This window comes from Carcharhinus amblyrhynchos, unplaced genomic scaffold (assembly GCF_965287045.1).
Source record: "Carcharhinus amblyrhynchos unplaced genomic scaffold, sCarAmb.v2.hapA scaffold_39, whole genome shotgun sequence".
NCBI classification, from domain to species: domain Eukaryota; kingdom Metazoa; phylum Chordata; class Chondrichthyes; order Carcharhiniformes; family Carcharhinidae; genus Carcharhinus; species Carcharhinus amblyrhynchos.
Genome location: NW_027649780.1, coordinates 3,444,114 through 3,468,486, shown reverse-complemented (window position 1 = coordinate 3,468,486; position 24,373 = coordinate 3,444,114). Strand labels below are relative to the sequence as shown.

General features: G+C 49.7%; 1 protein-coding gene across 1 annotated transcript; it reads left to right on the top strand.

Moving 5' to 3' along the window:
- On the top strand, positions 1–24,233 carry LOC145363464 (uncharacterized). Its single transcript, XM_080218667.1, has 4 exons — positions 1–355; positions 730–1,848; positions 21,959–22,008; positions 22,261–24,233. Exons 1-4 carry the CDS (start codon positions 323–325, stop codon positions 22,559–22,561), a joined length of 1,503 nt encoding a protein of 500 aa, XP_080074793.1. The 5' UTR covers positions 1–322; the 3' UTR covers positions 22,562–24,233.
- Positions 24,234–24,373: the final 140 nt, after the last annotated feature.

Here is a 24,373-nt window from a genome sequence, read left to right as displayed (position 1 = left end):
GGTTGTTTGGTTGACCGTCAATCATTATCCTGTAAAAAGATGAGTTTTGCTTTCCAGTTGCCCTAGAAAAGCAGTGTGGGATTGATGTGTTGACTGATTAATGGTTGGAGGATGGGGGCAATATAAAAAATGTAAAACGTCCAGGAATACGTTGAATCACAGTTGGCGATTATAGAGGAGAGAACGTTGTGAATTTCGATCCTGGACTGACAGTGTTTCTGTAAATTTACAGGGTGCTGGAAGTGGAGAATTGACAGACAGGAAATGCAAATCAAATATCACATTGTGACCTGATGGAGTCATTCGACACATCAGGACCTGAATGTCAGCAGGATCTGAATGTGGAATGTTACAGGTTTGTTGATTCTGTCAGAGAGAAAATTTCAGGTCTCACTGTGACTGGAAAAGCCCTGAGATTCACAAATCCTGGTTAGACCACACATGGAGAACTATGCTTAGTCCTGGGCAACATACCTTAGGGAGGACAGAATGACCAAGGACGGAATGTAGTACAGATTTACCTGAATGATATTTGAACTTTTTTCTCGTGCCGACCCCACAAATTATCAGATTCATTCAGATCAATTTCACAACCTGCCTTTGTGTTTTTGTGGCCTCTCTCTCACTTTTTTTTGTTTTAAATCAATTTCACAGGGTATTAGAAGGGGAGAGTGTGTAATTGGGAAGCTGATGGCGTGGCTCAATTTATCGTAACTCTGATACCATCAGATTTTGAACATGGAAGGAAAAAGCACATTTCACAGTGGAGAGAAACCGTACACGTGTTGTGTGTGTGGACAAGGCTTCAGCCAATCATCTGACCTGTTGAGACACAATTGCAGTCACACTGAGGAGAAACTGTGGAAATGTGGGGACTGTGGGAAGGGATTCATTTCCCCATCCAAGCTGGAAATGCACTGGCGCAGTCACACTGGGGAGAGGCCATTCATCTGCCCCACGTGCGGGAAGGGGTTCACTCAGTCATCCTCTCTGTTCACACACCAGCGAGTTCACTCCAGCGAGAGACCGTTCACCTGCTCCGAGTGTGGGAAGGGATTTACTATTTCAGCCCACCTGCTGAGTCACCAGCGAATTCATTCCGACGAGAGACCTTTCAAATGTCCAGACTGTGGGAAGTGCTATAAAAGTTCCGGGGAACTGATGCGCCATCAACGTGTTCACACTGAGGAGAGGCCGTTCAGGTGCTCTCACTGTGGGACTGGGTTCAGACGATCGTCTGACCTCACTGTTCACCAACGAGTTCACACTGGGGAGAGGCCGTTCACCTGCGCCGACTGTGGAAAGAGATTCATTCAGTCATCTGACCTGCTGAAACACCAGCGCGTTCACACTGGGGAGAGGCCGTTTATCTGCTCTGAGTGTGGAAAGGGATTCACTACCTCATCTATCCTGCTGACACACCAGCGAGTTCACACAGACAAGAAACCTTTTAAGTGTTCAGACTGCGAGAAATGCTACAAAACCTCCAAGAAACTGACATCCCACCAGCTCTTTCACAGCGACGAGAGACCTTTCAGATGCTCTCACTGCGGGGCTGGATTCAGACGATCAACTCAACTAGTCGCACACCAGCGAGTTCACACTGACGAGAGGCCTTTTCAATGCCCAGACTGTGGGAAGTGCTTTAAAAGTTCCGGGGAACTGACACGACATCAACGTGTTCACACCGAGGAGAGACCGTTCAGGTGCTGTCACTGCGGGGCTGGGTTTGTGCGATCATCTCAACTCTCTGTACACCAGCGAATTCACACTGGGGAGAGGCCGTTCACCTGCTCTGTGTGTGGGACGAGATGTACGACTACATCACACCTGCTCAGACACCAGAGAGTTCACAAGTAACAACAGTGATTAAATTTTGCTGTTACTCACATTCAGGACTGAATCATGTTCTGTTCGTACTGATAATAAATGCCAGCCACTTGTACAGGCTAATATTCTGGTTAAAAAGTCAATTAAATCTGCTTTGTGATACAAACACAGACTGTGTTGGATCTTTTTAATATCTCTGAACACAATTCAGTTTCTGTTGAATTGCTCTCCCTCTCTCCTGTCTCCTTCATCCTTACCTCCAACAACAGTTATGAGGAGCTCTTGGAGACAATCTGATCATCTGCCTCTGCTGATTCACTCCTTTCCCCTAGCTCACTGGCCAAACTGTCCGTAAATTTCATCCTTCCTCCAACCCTGAACCCATACCTTTCCCTAGTTTCTCTGTCATTTCCCCTCATGTCCTGTCAGGGCTCACCTCAGCCACAAGACTCCCATCGACCTGGTTGATTCCAGAGATGAGGGTGTTGGCTTATGAGGAGAGATTGAGTAGACTGGGCCTGTACTCATTGGAGTTTAGACGGTTGAGGGGAGATCTTACAGAGACATATAGGATGATGAAGGGGCTAGACAGGGTGGAAGCAGTGAGGATATTTCCACTTAGAATGGAAACAAGAACTAGAGGGCACAGCCTCAAAACACAGAGGAGTCAATTTAAAACAGAATTGAGGAGGAACAACTTCTCCCAGGATGTAGGGAATCTTTGGAATTCTCTGCCCATTGAAGCAATGGAGGACACCTCATTAAATGTGTTTAAGTCACAGATAGATAGATTTTTGACCAATAAGGGGATTAAGGGTTATGGGGAACGGGCGGGTAAGTGGAACTGAACCACAATCAGATCAGCCATGATCTTATTGAATGGCGGGGCAGGCTCAAAGGGCTAGATGGCCTACTCCTGCTCCTATTTCTTATGTTCTTATGACCTTATTCGCACTAAATCATCCACTAAACTACTGATCTCCAACTTCCCTCTGGTCATTGACTGTATTAACAGTTTTCAATCTTCAGATACTGACTCACTGCCATCATCACCCCTTCTCAAAAAACTATTGACCCCAGCATCCTTACAATCTACTCCCCCCTCTCCAGTCTCCCTTTCCTCTCCAAACTCCCTGAATGTGCCGTCACCTCCAAAATCACCGTCCACCCTTTTCAAAACGCCTTGTTTGAATCCCTCCACAGTGCTGAAACATGAGAGACAAACAGAGTCTTACCTAGAGAGGAAGACGGATAACCAGGGAGCTGAGGTCCCGTACGGATATGAATATAAGACCAGAAAACAAGGATAGCAATACCGTCATTATGCACGCACAACAATACTTGTTGGAAGCAGACAGACAATTAAACAATGTGGATAAATCATAGAAACCCTACAGTGCAGGAAGAGGCCCTTTGGCCCATTGAGTCTGCACCGAACACAATCCCACCCAGGCCCTACCCCCATATCCCTACATATTATACCCAATAATCTCTCTAACCTACGTATCACTGGACACTAAGGGGCAATTTCTTAGCATGGCCAATCAACCTAACCCGCACATCTTTGGACTGTGGGAGGAAAGCGGAGAAAACCCATGCAGACATGAGGAGAATGTGCAAACTCCACACAGACAGTGACCCGAGATGGAAATTGAACCCAGGTCCCTGGAGCTCTGAAGCAGCAGTGCTAACCACTGTGCTACCATGCAGCCTGTTGTAAAATCAGCCTGTTTTAACCCTTATACGGTGGACAAATAACTTTGAGTAGATGTCATATTAGTACAAACAATATTTATTTAAACCCACACAATCAATAATCACCCACCCGACCAACAATAAGTTATCTTACAGAAAATACTAGAATTCAAGTACAATACAAGATCTTGACTTTGTGTGACTGACAAGTACCCAGACAGATATTGGCCTTTATCTGTGCGCTGGTCTTGGTAGTTGTCTATGTAGTTTGGTCCTTTGGTCTGGTCTGGCTGTGGTCTTTCTTCCTTCCTTCTTGGGTGTGGTGGCTCTCCTCTTGCTGGCGATGTTCAGCACTGTTGTAGCCTGTTTGTGGGGTCAGAGAGAGCGATTCCGGGTTGTGCAGCACACTTTATAACCCGTTTGGTTTCACGCCCCTTTTTTGGCCATTGCCAATCAATCGATCAGGACTTGATCACCCTGATCGATAAGAGTCCAGTCAGGTGCTACCGCACCGATCTCTGGGTGTGGCCCCAGCACCCATGTCTGTAGGTGTTGTAGGCACAGAGGTCACATACCTGCCTCCTAAATAAGGACTCACGGTGCCTTTATGTCTGGTACACAACCCGGTGTGACCAGAAAGTCTCTTTCATCCTGGAGATGGCCCATATCCTGTGTATTCACTCATCAGGGTTGCAGCCTGTTTGTCTGTCTTTAAACTGCAGCCTGTCAGTTTAGCTTTTTGTCCAGTTGTCCCAGAGTGCTTTACAAAACACCATTTGGTGCCCCTACATCTAACTACACTAAGCTACCTAGACCCATATACCAGAGACAGGAAGGATAAATGGAGACAGGCTGGAAGAACTCAGTCACATTAACCTAAAACAGATGGAGCATCTGGGAGGATAACAGCCACAACCAGGGAATTCCAGCTGCTCTCAAAAATACACAAACACCCAAACAACATGGACAGAACCAGGAGAAACACCCCCAGACAAACCCATCCACTCAAACTGTGGGAGTCTAGTAGCGGATAGATCAGAGTATTTTCTAGATGATATGAAGTTCGTTACAGTGAAGAGACTTGAGGGTTCAGGTGCATCCATCTTTAAGGTGCTACAAACAGGTTGAGAAAACAATCAAGAAGGCTAATGGAATGCTGGCCTCTATATTGAGAGGACTTGAAGACGGAACAAAACATTGGTTGGACCCTATTTGGAGTACTGTGAGCAGATCTGCACACCACGCCCTTAGGGGAGGATATTTTGGTCTTGGAGGGACTGCAGCGCAGGTTTGCAGGAATGATGCCTGGGCTTCAGGGGTTTAATTATAAGGAGAGATTATACAAATTGGTCCTGTTTTCTTTGGAAGGTTAAGGGGTGGTCTGATCAAAGTCTTCAAGGTACTAACAGGAAAAGACAGGGTAGATGAAGATAAAGATTGAAGATGAAGATGAAGATTGGGGGAACGGCAAATTGTGCGGAGGGTGTGGAGAGTCTGCAGAAGGATCTAGATAGGCTGGGCGAATGGGCCAGGAAATGGCAAATGGAATTTAATGTTGGCAAGTGTGAGGTGGTCCACTTTGGTAGGAAGAATGGTAGGAAGGACTATTACTTACGGGGCGAAAAACTGCAGCAGGCGACGGTGCAGAGGGACCTCGGGGTCCTTGTGCATGAGTCGCAAAAACCCAACCTGCAGGTGCAGCAGGTGGTCAGGAAGGCGAATGGGATGCTGGCCTTCATAGCGAAGGGGATTGAATATAAAAGTAGGGAGGTCTTGCTGCAGCTGTATAGGGCATTGGTGAGGCCGCAGCTGGAGTACTGTGTGCAGTTTTGGGCGCCGCACCTGCGCAAAGATATTTTGGCCTTGGAGGGAGTGCAGAGGAGGTTTACTAGGCTGATACCGGAGTTGAGGGGGTTGAGCTATGAGGAGAGGCTGAATAAACTGGGCTTGTACTCGTTGGAGTTTAGAAGAATGAGGGGAGATCTCATTGAGACGTATAAGATGATGAATGGGATGGATAGGATAGAGGTGGAGAGACTCTTCCCGCTCAAAAAAGACAGTAGGACTAGGGGGCACAGCCTCAAGATAAAGGGGGGGCGTTTTAGAACGGAGTTGAGGAGGAACTTCTTCACTCAAAGGGTGGTGAATCTCTGGAATTCTCTACCCGTTGAAGTGGTGGAGGCTGCCTCGCTAAATATTTTCAAGAAGCGGGTTGATGGGTTTTTGATAAGAGAGGGGATTAAGGGTTATGGGGAGAGGGCCGGAAAGTGGAACTGAGCCACGACAGATCAGCCATGATCTTATTGAATGGCGGGGCAGGCTCGAAGGGCCAGATGGCCTACTCCTGCTCCTATTTCTTATGTTCTTAAATTATTTCCACTGTTGGAAATTCTAGACATGATGTGGAGATGCCGGCATTGGACTGGGGTAAACACAATGAGAAGTTTCACAACTCCAGGTTAAAGTCCAACAGGTTTATTTGATAGTAAATGCCACAAGCTTTCGGAAGGCTGTTCCTTCGTCAGGTGAGGGGAGCGTTCTGATCAGAAACAGGGCAGATAAACCCAGTCCCACAGGCATTTTATATTCCCTGTTTCTGATCAAAACACCCCACTCCCCTGACGAAGGAACAGCGTTCCGAAAGCTTGGGCGTTTACTATCAAATAAACCTGTTGGACTTTAACCTGGTGATGTCAGATTTCTTACTGTGGAGATTCTAGAGCCAGGGGGCAGTCTAAAAATTAGGGCCATACTATCCAGGAGGGATTTAAGGAAGCACTTCTACACAGAAAGGGTGGTTGAGGTTTGGAAATCTCTTCCATAAAAGGCCGTTGATGCTAGATCAATTGCTATCTTTAAATCTTGAGACAGATACATTTTTTGTTAAGCAAAGATATTAAGGGATATGGGTAAAAGGCAAGTATATGGAGTTAGGCCACTGAACTGCCATGATCTCATTTAATGGCAGAACAGGCTCGAGGGGCTGAATGGCCGACTCCTACTCCCACATTCTTTCGTGGGGAGTTTTGACCCACACCGAGGTAGAAATGGAAGAATTTATAAAAACCTTGATCCTTCTGTTAAACGTAAAGCCACATCAGATGAAGATGAAGCCGATTTGTCAGACACCGCAGCGATTAAACACAAGGAAACAACAGGCAGCAGTTAGGAAAGGGTTCTTCAAACTAACACAGACAGACAGGGAGACAGACATCTCCACACTGACACACACACACACACACACATACCCACACACCAACACAAACTGATACATACAAAGACATAAAGGATAGGGTACAGGTAAGGGAAGAGGCCGAGGATGTCCCAATTGGTGGCGTTACGGCAAATAGGGTCCAGGTGAAGGCTGGGATGAAAGCGCTTTATCTGAATGCACGAAGCATTCGGAATAAAGTGGATGAGCTGGTGGCGCAGATCGACACAAATGGATACGATCTGGTGGCCATTACAGAGACGTGGCTGCAAGGTGACAGGGACTGGGAGATGTATGTACAGGGCTATCAAGTGTTTAGGAAGGATAGGCAGGAGGAAAGAGGGGGTGGCGTAGCTCTGCTGATTAAGGATAGTATCAAGGTGGTAGCAAGGGATGATATCGGAGCCAAAGAGCAGAACGTGGAATCGTTGTGGGTGGAGATTAGGAACAGCAAAGGGAGGAAGACGCTGGTGGGTGTCGTCTATAGGCCCCCGAATAATGATCTGGAGGTGGGGCGGGCTGTTAACACGCAAATAAGTGCGGCGTGCAGGAATGGGACGGCAGTAGTTATGGGAGATTTCAATCTGCATATTGATTGGTCGACCCATGTTGGACGAGGTGGGCTCGAGGAGGAGTTCTTGGAATGCTGCCGGGATAATTTCCTTGAACAGTGTGTGTTGGAGCCGACGAGGGAGCGAGCTATCTTGGATCTGGTGCTATGTAATGAGGCGGGTAGAATTAGGGACCTTGCGGTGAAGGATCCTCTTGGAGAGAGTGATCATTGTATGGTGGAGTTTCTGGTGCAGATGGAGGAGGAGAAAGTGGGTTCCCGGACACGCGTCCTTTGTTTGAATAGAGGGGAGTATGGTAGGATGAGAGAAGAATTGGCGAATGTGGACTGGGGGAGTGTGTTGGAAGGTAGGTCTGCTGAGGAGCAGTGGAGGATCTTTAAGGAGATCTTTCTTGGTGCTCAGCAGAAATTTATTCCGATGGTCAAAAAGGACAGTAGGAAGAGAGGTAATAAGCTGTGGATAACGAAGGAGGTGAAGGAAAGTGTTAAATTAAAAGCGGAGGAATTTAGAGTAGCTAAGAGTAGTGGGCGAGAAGAGGATTGGGAAAGGTTTAAATGTCAACAAAGATTGACAAAGAAGTTGATAAAGGAGGGTAGGAGAAGCTATGAGGCTGGGCTAGCACTTAATATAAAAAAGGATAGCAAGAGTTTTTATAAATATATAAAAAGGAAGAGGCTGGCTAGGGTGAACGTTGGTCCTTTAGAGGATGAGAAAGGGGAGCTAGTGGTAGGGGATGGGGATATGGCTAAGGTATTGAATAACTTTTTTGTTTCTGTCTTCACGGAGGAGGACGTGAATAATTTGCCGGGTGTTAGCGATGGAAAGGTGGTAGGAATGGAGGGTCTTAATGACATTACTGTTACTAGAGAGGTGGTGCTCGACAGACTGGAGGGGCTGATTGTGGACAAGTCCCCAGGACCGGATGGAATGCATCCGAGGGTTCTGAAAGAAATGGCGGAGGTGATAGTGGATGCCTTGGTGGTTATTTTCCAGACGTCGCTGGATTCCAGGGAAGTGCCGGAAGATTGGAAAACGGCTAATGTTACGCCGTTGTTTAAGAAGGGTGCCAGGCAAAAGGCGGGGAATTATAGGCCGGTTAGTTTAACGTCTGTGGTAGGTAAAATGTTAGAATCCGTCATTAAGGAGGAAATTGCGAGGCATCTTGAAGGGAATTGCTTGATAGGGCGGACGCAACACGGTTTCATTAAAGGGAAGTCGTGTCTGACAAATTTACTGGAGTTCTATGAGGATGTGTCTAGGGCAGTGGATAGAGGAGAGCCGGTGGATGTAGTCTTTCTGGATTTTCAGAAGGCGTTTGACAAGGTACCTCACAAGAGGTTATTGCAGAAGGTCAGGGGACATGGAGTTGGGGGTAGGGTGTTAGCGTGGATAGAGGATTGGTTGTCAAATAGGAGGCAGAGAGTGGGGGTCAATGGGTGCTATTCGGATTGGCGGTTGGTGACTAGTGGGGTGCCCCAGGGGTCGGTGCTGGGGCCTCAGCTATTTACCATTTATATAGATGATCTGGAGGAGGGAACCGAGTGTAGGGTGTCGAAATTTGCTGATGACACCAAGATTGGGGGAAAGGCAAATTGTGCGGAGGGTGTGGAGAGTCTGCAGAAGGATCTAGATAGGCTGGGCGAATGGGCCAGGAAATGGCAAATGGAATTTAATGTTGGCAAGTGTGAGGTGGTCCACTTTGGTAGGAAGAATGGTAGGAAGGACTATTACTTACGTGGCGAAAAACTGCAGCAGGCGACGGTGCAGAGGGACCTCGGGGTCCTTGTGCATGAGTCGCAAAAACCCAGCTTGCAGGTGCAGCAGGTGGTCAGGAAGGCAAATGGGATGCTGGCCTTCATAGCGAGGGGGATTGAATATAAAAGTAGGGAGGTCTTGCTGCAGCTGTATAGGGCATTGGTGAGGCCGCAGCTGGAGTACTGTGTGCAGTTTTGGGCGCCGCACCTGCGCAAGGATATTTTGGCCCTGGAGGGAGTGCAGAGGAGGTTTACTAGGCTGATACCGGAGTTGAGGGGATTGAGCTATGAGGAGAGGCTGAATAAACTAGGCTTGTACTCGTTAGAGTTTAGAAGAATGAGGGGAGATCTCATTGAGACGTATAAGATGATGAATGGGATGGATAGGATAGAGGTGGAGAGACTCTTCCCGCTCAAAAAAGACAGTAGGACTAGGGGGCACAGCCTCAAGATAAAGGGGAGGCGGTTTAGAACGGAGTTGAGGAGGAACTTCTTCACTCAAAGGATGGTGAATCTCTGGAATTCTCTGCCCGTTGAAGTGGTGGAGGCTGCCTCGCTAAATATTTTTAAGAAGCGGGTTGATGGGTTCTTGATAAGAGAGGGGATTAAGGGTTATGGGGAGAGGGCGGGAAAGTGGAACTGAGCCACAACAGATCAGCCATGATCTTATTGAATGGCGGGGCAGGCTCGAAGGGCTAGATGGCCTACTCCTGCTCCTATTTCTTATGTTCTTATGTTCTTATACACACAGACACACACTAACACATAAACTGACGTATACAAAGGCACACCCACACACACAAAACACATAAACTGACACATACAAAGACATACACACATACTCACACACACACACATACCCAAACCCCAACACATTGCACCCATTTAGTTATAGTTGAAGCCATAATTTGATTGCCACATCTGGGACTGAGGAAAAACAACATTGAATTCAAGGAAATTGTAGGATGTGTAAACACATGAAACAAGAGTCTGGCCCTGAAACAGACAATATAAACTGTATCGTAGAGTCCACATTGCAGAAGGAGGCCATTTGGCCCATTGAGCCTGCACCAACAACAATCCCACCCAGGCCCGATTCCCATAACCCCACATATTTACTCTCCTAATTCCCCCTGACATTCAGGGGAAATTCATCATGGCTAATCAAACCAACCCACACATCTTTGGACTGTGGGAGGAAACCAGAGCACCTGGAGGAAACCCGTGCTGACACGGGGAGAATGTGCAAACTCCACACAGACAGTTACCCAAGGCCGGAAACGAACCCGGGTTCCTGGCGCTGTGAGGCAGCAGTGCTAACCACTGTGCCACCCTGGCCGTACCAAAACCTTTTTTCCAATTCTTAATCCTGGTTCCGCTGCTCCCGGAACTCCACACATAAACACAGCAAGATCCCAATTTCTCTCTGCATACTCAGCCACAAAAACAAGATCCCAACCTCCACCCTGAATCCTAACCCAAGCTTACACCTCACCCTAATCCTAACCTTGGACCTGCTTCCAAACAGTACATTGGATTTGTCATTAGTTAACAAGTAAATTTTGACAAACCCCACATGTACACCTTTCATTAATTATAATTTCTCCATCATCCCTCTCCTTACCTTTCTGAATCTCTGTGAAGGGTGTCGGTATATTTTATTTACTTTAATCTGTTAACAGGTAAATACCTGTTGTTGTTAATTCAGAAAACTCAGGAATGTCACATAAGCACTTGGAAACTTCAGACCAAAGACATTTTCAGACCGGAAGTGTCACTTACAGTCAGTTTTACACCAATCTCTGATTTGACAGCATGTTTTGAAAGCAATCACCATCGGATCTTCATAAAATGTCAAGACATTTATTGAATATTATTGGAAACAGCTTGCTATCTTATGAAGAAAGCTTCCAAAGCAGCTTGCGAGGCAACAAACACAGCAAAGGCATGTTCTCTCTGCCCAGGACATGTCTCTGTCACAAACCCTGAAACAAGGCATTTCTAAACCGGATAAGGTTGGATCTGATGACCTGGACATTAACCAACTGTCCAAGAGGAGGTTAAACAGCCTCGAGAGGGAATATCACTCTGGACAGGAAAAAGAGTCTTTCAAAGTGACCCATGCTGGATTCAGACTAACACCAAACATTTTGACTGGATCCAGAGGGGTGTGAGATCCGAAGAGACCGTCACCTCAAGCTGCAGAGATCAGCTTCATCCATCCAAAGGTCTGATTTGGGAATAGTAAACCACTCTGAGCAGACTGTCACCTCCAGACACGTAGATCAGTATCCCTCGATCTGAGATCAATAAACCACTCCGAGCAGACTGTCATCTCCAGACACGGAGATCAGTATCCCCAGATCCAGGATCAGTAAACCATTCTGAGCAGACTCTCACCTCCAGACATGGAGATCAGTATCCCCCTGATCTGAGATCAGTATCTCCCGATCCTGGATCAGTAAACCATTCTCACTTGTTATCGGTCACCTGTCTTTCGCCTATTTAGCTGAGGTATCATATCTAAATTGTTGCTTCTGAATAAAATGATTTAAAATCACCAAAGGCACCGAACCCACCACCCCCCCCCCTCCACCTTTTTGGAAAATATCTGAGCCCCAGAATAAAATCTTAGTTTCCAACATTCACAGTTGTTCTTCTTGAGTCTAAGCGCAGTTGTAAAGGAACTTCTGTTCCGTGTCTGTTCCAAACCATGGAAGAGAGTGGCTGGGTCACATTTCTTACACACCTCAGGATTAACCCACACATTCAGTCCTAAATATGATTAGCAGCAGCAAAAACAGCTTTATCCCACTCCTGCAGACACTCGTGAAGTTGCTGGTGTCTCAGCATTTGCTGTAAGTTAGTGAATCCATTCCCTCTCTCATAATAGGTGAACAGTCTCTCCTCAGTTTGAACTCACTGGTGTATCATTCGACCATTGCTGCTTCTAATGCTCTGCTCGTAATCAAAACATTTAGAATGTTTTATATCAGAGTGAATATGCTGATGTTTCAGTAGGTTGTATGACTGAGTGAATCCCTTCCCACACACACAGAACAGGACTCTCCCCAGTGAGAACTCGCTGGTGCATCATGAGACTATTGCTGCTTTTAAAGCTCTGCTCATATCAAAACATTTAAAAAGTTTTATATCGGAGTGAATTTGCAGGTGTTTCAGCAGGTGGTATGACTAAATGAAGCTCTTCCCACACACATAGCAGCTGTGTGTTCTCTCTCCAATATGAATCTGCTGGTGTACACTGAGTTCAGATGATCGCCTTGAAGCCAGTCTCACAGAGCATCTGAAGGGTCTCTCGTCAGGATGAACACGTTGATGACACGTCACCTCACCGGAAGTTTTAAAGCACTTCCCACAGTCTGGACATCTAAACGGTCTCTTGTCAGTGTGAACTCGCTGGTGTTTCTGCAGGTTGGATGTAGCAGTGAATCCCTTCCCACACAAGGGGCAGATGAACGGCTTCTCCTCACTGTGAATGTGCTGGTGCCTCAGCAGATACTTTTTGCTTTTAAATGTTTTCTCACAATCAGAACATTTGAAAGGTGTCTGATCAGTGTGAACATACTGCCGTGTCAGCGGGCTGGATGACTTCCCACAGGTGGAGCAGGTGAACGGCCTCTGCCCAGTGTGAGCGCGTCGATGCATTTCCAGTTCGGAAGGGGGACTGTATCCATTCCCACAATCCCCATATTTCTAGAGTTTCTCCATGGTACCGGTGTCCTTGTGTCTCTCCAGTTTGGACAATCAGTTGAAGACCTGTCCACACACAGAACCTGTGTATGCTCTCTCCCTGCTGTGAATGGTGCGATGTCTTTTCAGACTGTATAACTGGTTAAAGCTCTTTCCATAGTCACTTCAGTGGAACACTGTTAATTGGGGTGTGTGTGTGTGTCTTGGTGCTTTTCCAGTCACACTGACGTTTGAAATCTTTTCCCACAGACAGAACAAACATTTCTCAACCACAGTGCAAGACTGATGATATTCATATCCTGATGAATCAAGTGATTCTGTTAAAACTTGATGTATTGTTTGGTCTGAGTTTTTTGTCTGCAAATTCTCCCTTCTAACACGCTGCAAAAGAAATTCAGGAAAATGATACAGAGTATGGATAGGAACTCAGAACAGACAATTCTCGTTTCTTTGGAACATTTTTTCCTCTCTTGTTCCCCCAAATCTGTAAATCCACATCCCACACATTCTCCCTCCTCTCTGGGCTGAAATCCAAACTCATCTCACAACCTCTTTCCTCCACTCAGTTTTCTCCCTCCCTCTCTGTCTGGGTTCAGTTCTCCAGCTCCTGGGCTGCAGCCGGAAAATAAAACCCTCTCCCCCATCCTCTGATGTGAACCGTCTTCCAGTGTCTGAGCCAGGATGGGGCCGTTAACCTGGGTCTGTTCCCGGAAGAAGCCCCGCAGCTGCAAACCAGGGAGCTGACAATGAGTCTGAAGCGGATCCACAAAGTGTTTCCAGACCCGCCCAGCCACCGCCTGACGCTGACTCCGCTTCTCCGGGACAAACAAAAGCCAACGACAGCAATGACACTGCGCATGCTCGACATCACAAGGCCCGAGGACTGATTGACGGCCGCTCCGGGCCAATAGAAAGAGGGGTCGGGGCTGGAGGACCGAGCGGGAGCGGCTGGTCCTCCAACCAATCGGAATGAATGAAGGGCGGGACCTGAAGCATGCGCAGTGCGGGTAATGGCGACGGAGAGACGGAGGGTTTTAACGTGGAAGCGAAATCAACACGAGGTAGAGGGCGGCGTGCGGGGAATGATAAATGTGGCGGGGGGGGGCGGTGGAGACGCTTCGTAAACATGTTGTTCAAACCCAAGCCCCGAAAAAGAACTTTTCGGTCCCCCCCGTTTGTAGCAAATGGAGCCGCAGCTCGTAGTGTTGGGCCCGGGCTGACTGCCGCCATTGAGGCTGAATGTGGGAGGCTGGCAGGGATTGTGAATGGAGACCTAGTGTCACAATGGAATGGGTGAGAGTGTGACGTTACAAAGGAATGGGTGAGAGTGTGACGTTACAAAGGAATGGGTGAGAGTGTGACGTCACAATAGAATGTGTGAGAGTGTGACGTCACAATAGAATGTGAGAGTGTGACGTCACAATAGAATGGGCGAGAGCGTGACATCACAATGGAATGGGAAAGGGCGTGGCGTTACGATGGAGTGGGCGGGTGTGTGACGTCACGGGAATGGGCGAGTGTGGCGTCACAATGGAATGTGAGTGTGACCTCACAATGGAATGGCTGAGTATGTGACATCACAATGGAATGGGCAAGAGTTCCAGATGTGCTGCGACTGGGCTGGAGTTGGGTGATGGCGCTGACATGTGGCCCGGTGGCACAGTGGTTAGCACAGCTGCCTAACAGTGCCAGGGACCTGGGTTCAATTCCAGCTTCTGGTCGCTGTCTGTGCAGTTTCTACATTCTCCCTGTGTCTGTGTGGGTTTCCTGGGGTGTTCCAGTTACCTTCCATGGTCCAAAGATGTGCCAGTTAGACAGATTGGCCATGATAAATTGCCACTTGGTATTAGGGGGATTAACAGTAAATATGTGGATAGGGCGTGGATGGGATTGTTGTCGGTTCAGGCTCGATGGGCTGAATGGCCGCCTCCTACACTATTTTATTATTTGTTATTATTGATTAATTACTATTAATGCTTCTATGAATGAAGGTGGTCTTGATGCTGATGTGGACATGTAGCTGGAAGCTCGTCTTGGGATGAACTGTTTCACCCTGGTTGTGAACAACCTGGTTCAGCCTCGGACAGTTGCCAGGAGGAAAGATAAAGATGTTGGCGAGGGATGGAGTTTGTAGTGGGGACCGAACACAATGGGTTTAGTCTTCCCAGTATTTATATGAAATAAATTTTTGTTCTTTCAGTACTGGATGTCAGACAGGTCAGGATGGTGTGTGGGTTGGAGGGGAACTTGGAGCTGATGGTGTTCTCAGGTTTTGGAAATTCAAATTTCCTGTTGAGTTGTAGACGTATAAAAGCTCTCTCCTCACCTCCGGCCTCTCCTACTTCTCTCTGTTTCCACTCAGAGTGTGGAGTTGCTGGTGATGGACTGGGGTAAGCGCAGTCAGAAGTCTCACAACACCAGGTTAAAGTCCAACAGGTTTATTTGGCAGCACAAGCCACACGCTTTCGGAGCGCTGCCCCTTCATCAAGTGAATGGGAGTTCTGTTCATAAACAGGGCATATAAAGACACAAATTCAATTTACAAGATAATGGTTGGAATGCAAGCCTTTACAGGTAATCAAGTCTTAAAGGTACAGACAATGTGAGTGGAGAGAGAGGGTTAAGCATAGGTTAAAGAGATGTGTATTGTCTCCAGCTAGGATGGTTAGTGAGATTTTGCAAGCCCAGGCAAGTTGTGGGGGTTACAGATAGTGTGACATGAATCCAAGATCCCGGTTGAGGCCTCATGTGTGACTGACAGATCGACATTCACTGCTTCCTGCCCTGGACGCAGAGAGCTGAAAGTCTCCATGCATGCCGCCAGACAAATAAATGCCTACGTGACTGGACTAAAAATGTGTGGAATATACAGACCAAATTCACTTTCTTACCCTTCAGTTGGTGCAAGTCCCCAATTTCCCCCAGAATGAGAATAGAAATGGAAAGGGGGAAACATTGATTTCCTCCCAGATGTTGCCCAGAGGAGGAAGTTTCACTCTGAAGCTCATTGGACAACTTACGCATTGTGACGTCACAATGGAGCCCTGCCTGAATCAGCCAATAGGAATCTTTCTGCTCCGTGATGACGTCTCCGTGTTCCAGTGCGCAGGTCCAGGCACGCGGACCCGGGAGCCCCGCCCCCATCCATTGTTCCTCTCCCCCTTCCGGGGAGCCCTAACTCCACCCACTATTCCCCTCCCCCTCCCCCTCCCGGGAGCCCTGCCCCCATTCATTGTTCCCCTCCCAGGAGCTGTGTCTCCACCCACTGTTGCCCACCCACTGTTGCCCACCCCTCCCAGGATCCCTGCCCCCACCCATTATTCCCTGCCCCCCACTCATTGTTCCCCTCCCGGGAGCCCTGCCCCCGACTCATTGTTCCCCTCCGGGGAGCCCTGCCCCCGACTCATTGTTCCCCTCCCGGGAGCCCTGCCCCCCCACTCATTGTTCCCCTCCGGGGAGCCCTGCCCCCCACTCATTGTTCCCCTCCGGGAGCCCTGCCATGTTCCCTTCCCCCTCCTCAGAGCCCCACCCCCACCCATTGCTCCCCTCATGGAAGCCCCACCTCCACCCATTGCTCCCCTCCCCCCTGTCCCTCCTCGAGCGAAGGTTTCCAGACAAGTGGCTGGCGGCTCCGGCCAGAGCGAGAAGCCGCTCGGTGAGCTCCCTCCTCCCCCCCGCTAGCCTGGGACTGCGCATGTCTAAGGAAGAGGGGATGCTGTGCGTGTGCTGGGGAGAGCCCACCCACTGATCTTCATGCTGAGATGTTAACCAATGGGAAGAGTGGAGAACTGGAAGGACTCTGGTCTTCCAGCCAATCAGAGCACGGGCTTTGGGGAGAGTGAAGGAGAGAAGACACAAAGAGAGAGTTTCTTTCTTTTTCCATCCCACAGGAGGGAGGACTGCACAACTTTGAAACAACAGCGTCAAAGGACTGAGTGGCTGGGCCCTTGTCTTCAAAAGTTGGTGCTCAGAAAGGAAGGGGGGGGGGGGAGGTGGGGAAGAATATTAAGACTGATTTCCATCTGCAGGGCCGGTGGCGGGGACGAAGACACCCTGGACTTTGTTGCGCCCAGGAGAGCTGAAGGAACAAAGTCCTCCCACCCACTGCTGCTGCCCCCAGCACTGGCACCCTTCCTCCTGACTGGGGCACCGGCTCTCCTCAGTGCCCTGTCCCTCGTCCACCCTCCTGTTCCTCCAACCTCCCCTCTCTCCCTCCCTAATTCTCGGAAGACAGCAACTGAATCCCCACCCCGGACTCCCTCATTCCCTCCCTGACCCCACCCTGCCACCTGGGCAGTGAGGCCCTTACCTACCCTTCCCTACAACCCGACCACCCGCTCCCCCCACCCCCATTCTTTCCCGCTGACACGCCTATGCGCCTTGCCGCGCATCTGGGCAGTCTGGGGGTGGGTGTCTGAGTAAACCGTGGCAGCCTGGAAGGCGTCACCGGTGGCAGGGCCTTCTCGACCCACCTATGCGGGTGTGGCGGCGGCCAAAGTCCCCGCCGCTCCAAAGGCCCTGCCACCTTTCAGTTTAATTACCAGACTACTCGGGGTCGAGTGCCAGGCCCACCCTGACGTGTCTAATCGGGGCTTGTGTCAAGGCAGTGGCTGGGGTTGTCGGCCATTGCCGCTGCCTCGAAGATGTACGGTAAGGCTGTATTCTTTTTGAAAGCTGAGCAGGCGGTCCACGTCACCCTGGAAAAGGGGCTCACAGTGAGTGGGACGTTCCTGGCAGTAGATCCCCTGGAGGCCACCGCCCATAAGATCGTAATCTCGAACGTCCCACCCTTCCTACCCGTGGAGTTTCTCCTCCCCACCTCCATCTACTGGGGGAGGTCAAGTTCGGGGTGGTACCAATCCCGCTCGGCCTTCAGGACCCTTCTCTCCGACATGTATACTCATTTCGGCGCCAGGTCTTCAACCGCCTGGCCAGGGAGGAGGTCCTGGAGGGAGGGGGCGGGGGGGTTAATGTCTTCTTCCAGGGAATCACATACCATGGTCGTCTGGTCCGCGGACGGTGTGCAGCGCCATGCCTGTAAGGAGGCAAGACATATTAAGAAGAACTGGCCCGCCTCCAAGGCCGCCAAACCCCCAACCACCCACCCACCCACCCAGTTGAGTACCATCTGACCCCCGCCCACCACAGGGGGAGGCCACGCCGACAGCAGCTGCCACCTTGGCTGCCAGCAGGGAGGGAGTGGAGCCTCCGCTCGGTCAGAAGACCCCAGGGCGGAAGGGGAAAGGGAGGGGGGGAGGAATGGAAATCCGGCCCCCACTACTCCAGTCACCCCGGCAGCCAGCTCGGGGACAAATCCGGCCCCTCTCCAGCACCATCTGCCGCGCCCGTAGGCACCTCAGCGTCCTGTGCTGGGCCCGGCGTCGCGGTTGCACAGGTTCGCGGGTCCGGGCGTAGGGGGCAGGGGCACGTGAGCCTGTGCTGGCTGCAGAGACACCACCCTGGGAGGGAATGGGATTGAAAAAAGGGCGGGGCAGGAAGGACAGGGGCAGAGTGCGAAGAGATGTCACACCTCGGGGAGAGGGGGAATCTGAGACCTGTGGGACTCCCCACATCCCCTCCCCTAGCCAAGAGGTGGCGCCAACGCCCCTCTCCCATTTTGTACCATTGACAGGGTGAAGCACGAGTACTTACTCAGAACTCTGCGGGCATTCGGGTTCGGGACACGTTTTGTCGCCTGGATCCGATTACTGTACTCTGCCGCAGAGTGCCTGATTAAGGTTAACGGGTCCCTGACGGCTTTGGCTTGTCCAGCCAACTGTATTCTGTGTGCGTGGAGCCCTTCCTGTGCCTCTTGGGGAGGAGGTTGCCAGGGTCTGGCTCTGCGCGGCCTGGACGTAGGGGTGGTCCTGTCGGCTCACGCCGGTGAAGTGCTCCTCATGGACCCGGCTCACCTGCGGAGGATGCGAGAATGCCGGTGGGTCTACTCTGCCACGTCCTCCACCGGAATCAACTGGCCCGAGTGCACCGACTTCTGGGAGACGGACCCCCTTCCGGGGGGGAGCTCAGGCCTTTCACCTGGAGCAGGACCGACCTCCTCTACTTGGGGGCCCATCTCTGCCCAGCCGAGGGAACCCTGGACAGGGAGCTGGAGGCCAAAGTCACCGCCCGTCTGGCTGGCTGGACAGGACTGCTCCGAGTGCTGTCCTACGGGGCGCGAGTTCTCGTCATAAACCAGCTGGTCACCTCCATGCTGTGGTACCGGCTGGTCACTTTGAGCCCTCCCCCCGGCTTTGATGCCAATATGTGGAGATGCCAGCGTTGGACTGGAGTAAACACAGTGAGAAGTCTCACAACACCAGGTTAAAGTCCAACAGGTTTATTTGATAGTAGACCCACAAGCTTTTGGGGTTTGCCCCTTCCTCAGAAGAATGGGAGTTCTGATCACAAACAGAGCATATAAAGGCACACACGGTGTACAGAATACCGATTAGAATGGGAGACTTTACAGCTAGTCAAGTCTTAAAGGTGCAGACTACAGATTAGGTGTAAAAACTCACATTCTAATCAGTATTCTGTAAACTGTGTGTGTTTTTATATGCTCTGTTTGTGATCAGAACTCCCGCTCACCTGACAAAGGGGCAAACCACGAGAGCTAGTGGTGTTTACTACCAAATAAACTTGCTGGATTTTAACCTGGTGTTGTGAGACTTCTTACTTTGTCGCCAATATCCAGAGAACCCTCCTGCGTTTCTTGTGGGACAACCGACTGCACTGGGTCCCTGCCGCGGTTCTGCACCTCCTGCTTGAGGAGGGCGGTCAAGGTCTGGTGTGCCTCCTTCCGCCTCCAGACCCTGCAGAGATACCTTTACGTTGAGCCCCCTCCACGATGGTGCGCCCTGGCGATGTATTTCTTCCGCCAGTGGCGCGCCCTCAATTATGACGCGCAGCTCCTGCACATCAACCTGGGGAGCGTTCGACCTCCTTGCAGGAGTTGCCCGTCTTTTACCAGGACCTCCTCACTGTCTGGAGCACGGTCGCCTCGCGACACAGCTCTCCCCCGTCAGGAGTAGCGGCTCTCAGGCGAGAGCTGCTGCTCAGGACTCCGCTCCTCCAGCCGTATAACTTCAGGTGGCTGGCGGAGAGGCAGGCTGTGGACACCCGGGTGACCAGGATTGGGGACGTGCTGGATGGCGGAGGAGCAGGCTGGATGAGCCCCTGCGTGCTGCCTGAGCACGCGGGGATGTCTGTCCGGCGCATGGCCAAAGCCATCCAAGACCTTAGGTCGGTTATGCTCGGCCCCGGAAGTGCGCGTAGTGTCGAGGCGGCGCATTTGTGCGGTGGGATCCTGCTGGAGCGTTCCCCTGTTTGGACAGAATTCGACATTGGCCCAAAGCCTCACCACCCCCACCCCCCACCCCCCCACAGCATGCGCTGCCTCACGGGAATGTCCTCTGTGCCTTTTTCCATCGTGCGGAGGCGTTTCCTGTATGGGCTGCTGCTGCACACCTTCCATTACCGCATCCTCGCCTATCGCCCAGATACACCTTGGCGGGCCTTGTTGCCATCGAAGGCCCCCAGTGGAGGTCCTTTTACTGAGGGATCTCCCCCAGTTACATCAGGGATCTGGGGTGGAACATGCAGCAGTTCCGCACAACCGTAGGATTCACTGGTTCACGGGCTCCGAAGCTTGCCCCTTCTGTGGCCTTGTGGAATCCGCGGACCATGTCTATGATTCATGTCTTAGGTTGCACCCCCTTTTACTTTTCCTGAAGAACCTTTTTGTTGATTTTTTTTTGCACTTCAGTCCCACACTCCTAATCTATGGGCACCCGGTACGGAGTGGGGTGGGGAGGGTGGGAGGGGCAGGATGGCGACCTTCTCGTAAACTCGCCATTTGCAGGTCCAGGCAGCAGGCGATCGAGGGGGCCATCCATCCGACTGTCTGCCTGTCTACTATGGTACGTTCGCGGCCAGGTGTCCCTGGAGGGGAAGCATGCGGTGTCTGTGGTGCAATTGATGCCTTCTGCGCCCATTGGGCACCGCAGGGGCTGGGGTGCATTATTGACCCTAATAATCAATCACACTTTAATTTGATGTTTCCAATTTTCCTTTGACTTTGATTTTGTTCGGGCTGTTCCCCCTCCTTTTGGGGAGCTGCCCCGTTTACTTTGTCCTGATTTAACTTGAGTTTGTTTATTTGGTTTGACCTTAAAAGAGGCCAACATCTGTGAGTAAAACACTTTCTTTTCTCCCCCTTTCTATTTCTTTTCTCATTTTGGGGGAAACTGGGCTCTTGCAGCAACTGAAAGGTAAGGAAATGAATCCAGTCTGTATATTTTACACATTGTTAGTCCGATCAGATAGACATAGATCTGTCTGGCAGCCTGCATGGAGATTTTCAACTTTGTGTCCGGGACATGGATCTGTCAATCAGCACCTTCAGGAGAATTGGGAGGGTGAATATTAGATACAGCAGAGTGAGAATAGAGGGAGAGTGTGTGGGATGGAGATTCACATTTTTTGGGGAAACGAGAGGAAAGAATGTTCCGTAGAAACTCAAATTGTCTGTTCTGAATTTCTATCCTGTATTGAAATTTATTTTTTTGTAAACTCCTTTTCCAGGATATCTGAAGGTGAGGATTTTACAGACAGAAATCTGAAGTCAAACATCACGTCAGCGTCTGACAGAGTCACTCAATTCATTGGGACCTGAATGCTATCAGCCTTTGGATCCAGAAGGAGGGATATTTCTCTATTCTGTCTGCTTTAGAGGTCTTTAAACGTCAGTGTGACTAGAACAGGACTGACACGCACGCACACACACAAAATCAACTGAGATTTTTCTGTGCATTGACTGTGAAAAGAGCTTCCCAGTCACACAGCCGTAAACGATATTGCACCATCACAGCAGCGCACCATAACCTCGTTCTGTCTGAGACTTCAACTGCTGGTCAAAGCTGGAGCAACAGAAGGGCGCCTGCACCATGGAGAAATCGTGGAAGTGTGAGGACTGCGGGAAGGGTTGCAAAACCCCCTCTGCGCTGCAAACCCATCGGCGTATTCACACCGGAGAGAAGCCGTACAGCTGCTCTGTGTGTGGGAAGCGATTCACTCGGTTATATCATCTGCAGCGACACCGGCTGGTTCACACTGGAGAAAGAGCGTTCATCTGCTTTGAGTGTGGGAACGGATTCGCTCATTTACCCGATCTGCAGAGGCACCAGCGCGTTCACACTGGAGAGAGACCATTCATCTGCTCGGTGTGTGGGAAAGGATTTATGCAGTTATCCAACCTGTCGAAACACAAAATCACTCACAGCAATGAGAGACCCTTTAAATGCACTGACTGTGAGAGTGGTTTCAAAAGCTCTCGGGAACTGATGATCCATCAGCGCATTCACACTGGGGAGAGACCGTTCAGCTGCTCTCACTGCACAAAGAGGTTTAGAACATCATCCCACCTGCGGGACCACCAGCGAATTCACACCAGGGAGAAACCGTTCTCCTGCCCAATCTGCGGGAAGACGTTCACTCATTCATCCAGCCTGCTGAGCCACAATCTCACCCACACCCAGGAGAGACCCTTCAAATGCTCTGACTGTGGAAGCGGCTTCAAGCGCTCTCGGGATCTGATGTCCCACCAGCGCATCCACACTGAGGAGAGGCCATTCGGCTGCTCTCTCTGCACAAAGAAGTTTAGAACGTCGTCCAACCTGCAGGAGCACCAGCGAGTTCACACCGGGGAGAGACCGTTCATCTGCTGCGTGTGTGGCAAGGGATTCACTCAGTCATCCAGTCTGCGGAGACACCAGCGCGTTCACAAGTGATGACGGGGGTTGGATCCTGCTGCTGTTAATGACAATGTGGAGATGCCGGCGTTGGACTGGGGTAGACACAGTAAGAAGTCTCACAACACCACGTGAAAGTCCAACCGGTTTATTTGATAGTAAACCCACAAGCTTTTGGAAAACGGCGTTCCTTCGTCAGGTGTGTTCCAAATATATTGGTTGGACTTTAACCTGGTGTTGTGAGACTTCTTGCTGTTGATCACATCCAGGACTGAACCATGTTCGTTTTATAGATGGTGAAGTGGGAGGGTCGGTGGGTTTCTTTCTCTGGACTGGCTGGACTCAACAACTTTGCTTCCAGTGGGTTGATGCTCTTGGCCTGGGAGAGCACATTGCCACTGAAATAACCCACAAAAGCTGATGAAGAACATTTATTTTATCTATACAATATAACATGGATAGTAAATAGTGCTTTCCCTCCCCCCCAACTACATATGGATCTGAAATAAATACTGAAGGAACTGGAAAAACGCAGGAGGTCTGGCAGCATCCATGGACAGAGAAACAGAGTTATCATTTCACACTACTGGATTGGGAATCAATCTAATAAACCTCCTGTGGACTGCTTCCACCGTATTTATAAAATGGGACAGCCACGACAGCACAGTGGTTAGCACTGCTGCACAGCGACACCAGGAACCAAGGTTCAATTCCAGCCCGGGTCACTGTCGGTGTGGAGTTTGCACATTCTCCCCGTGTCTGCGTGGGTTTCGTCCGGGTGCTCTAGTTTCCTCTCTCAGTCCAAAGATGTGCGGGTTAGGTTGATTGGCCATGCTAAAATTACACTTGTGTCAGGGTGATTAGCGGGGTGAATGGGTGGGATATGGGAATAGGGCCTGGGTGGGATAGTATCGGGTACAAACTTGATGGGCAGAACACTCTCTGGCTGTACTGTAGGGATCCTTTGTTTAATAGGAGACAAAAACTGCACTCAGTATTCAAGATGCAGTCTTAGCAACACCCTGTATAACTGAAGCATAATATCTTTACTTCTATGTTCAATTTCTCTCATAATAAAGGATAGCATTCCATCTGTGAGAACTTTGACTTATTTGAACTAAGATTTATGGGGTTCTCTTGTTTACAATAACTCCATAACTGTAAATCACACTAGGTTCCAGTGACTTAACCATATGGCTGGAAAGAATACTTTAAACGGTGAATTCAGTAAGTTTATTAACCGTTAAAAATGTAACAAGTCAGAAAGATAAAAAAAAGGTATCAATTAACAGTAAAAGAAGAAAGCTTAGCTTTAACAATTGAGCATACAAACTTACAAAATGTTATGGGGAGGGGAGTATATCAGCCATGATCGAATGACAGAGACTTGATGGGCCAAATGGCCTAATTCTGCTCCAAGATCTTAGGAAGAAGTCTCACAACACCAAGTTAAAGTCCAACAGGTTGTTTGATAGTAAACACCACTAGCTTTCGGAGCGCTGCTCCTTCGTCAGGTGAGTGGAGAGTCCCAGTCAGAAACAGGGCATATAAAGGCATACACAGCTTACAGAATACTGATTAGAATGCGAGTCTTTACAGCTAATCTGCTATTCAGTCTTGAAAGTGCAGACAATGTGAGTGCAGATAGCGTTAAGCGTAGGTTAAAGAGATGTGTATTGTCTCCAGACAGGACAGTAAGGGAGAAGTTCCAAGTTCAGGCAAGTCATGGGGGTTACAGATAATGTGCGATGGACCCAAGATCCCAGTTGAGGCTGTCCTCATGTGCGGAACTTGGCTATCAGTCTCGGCTCAATGGCTCTGCGCTGTTGTATGTACGTACACCTCAATATG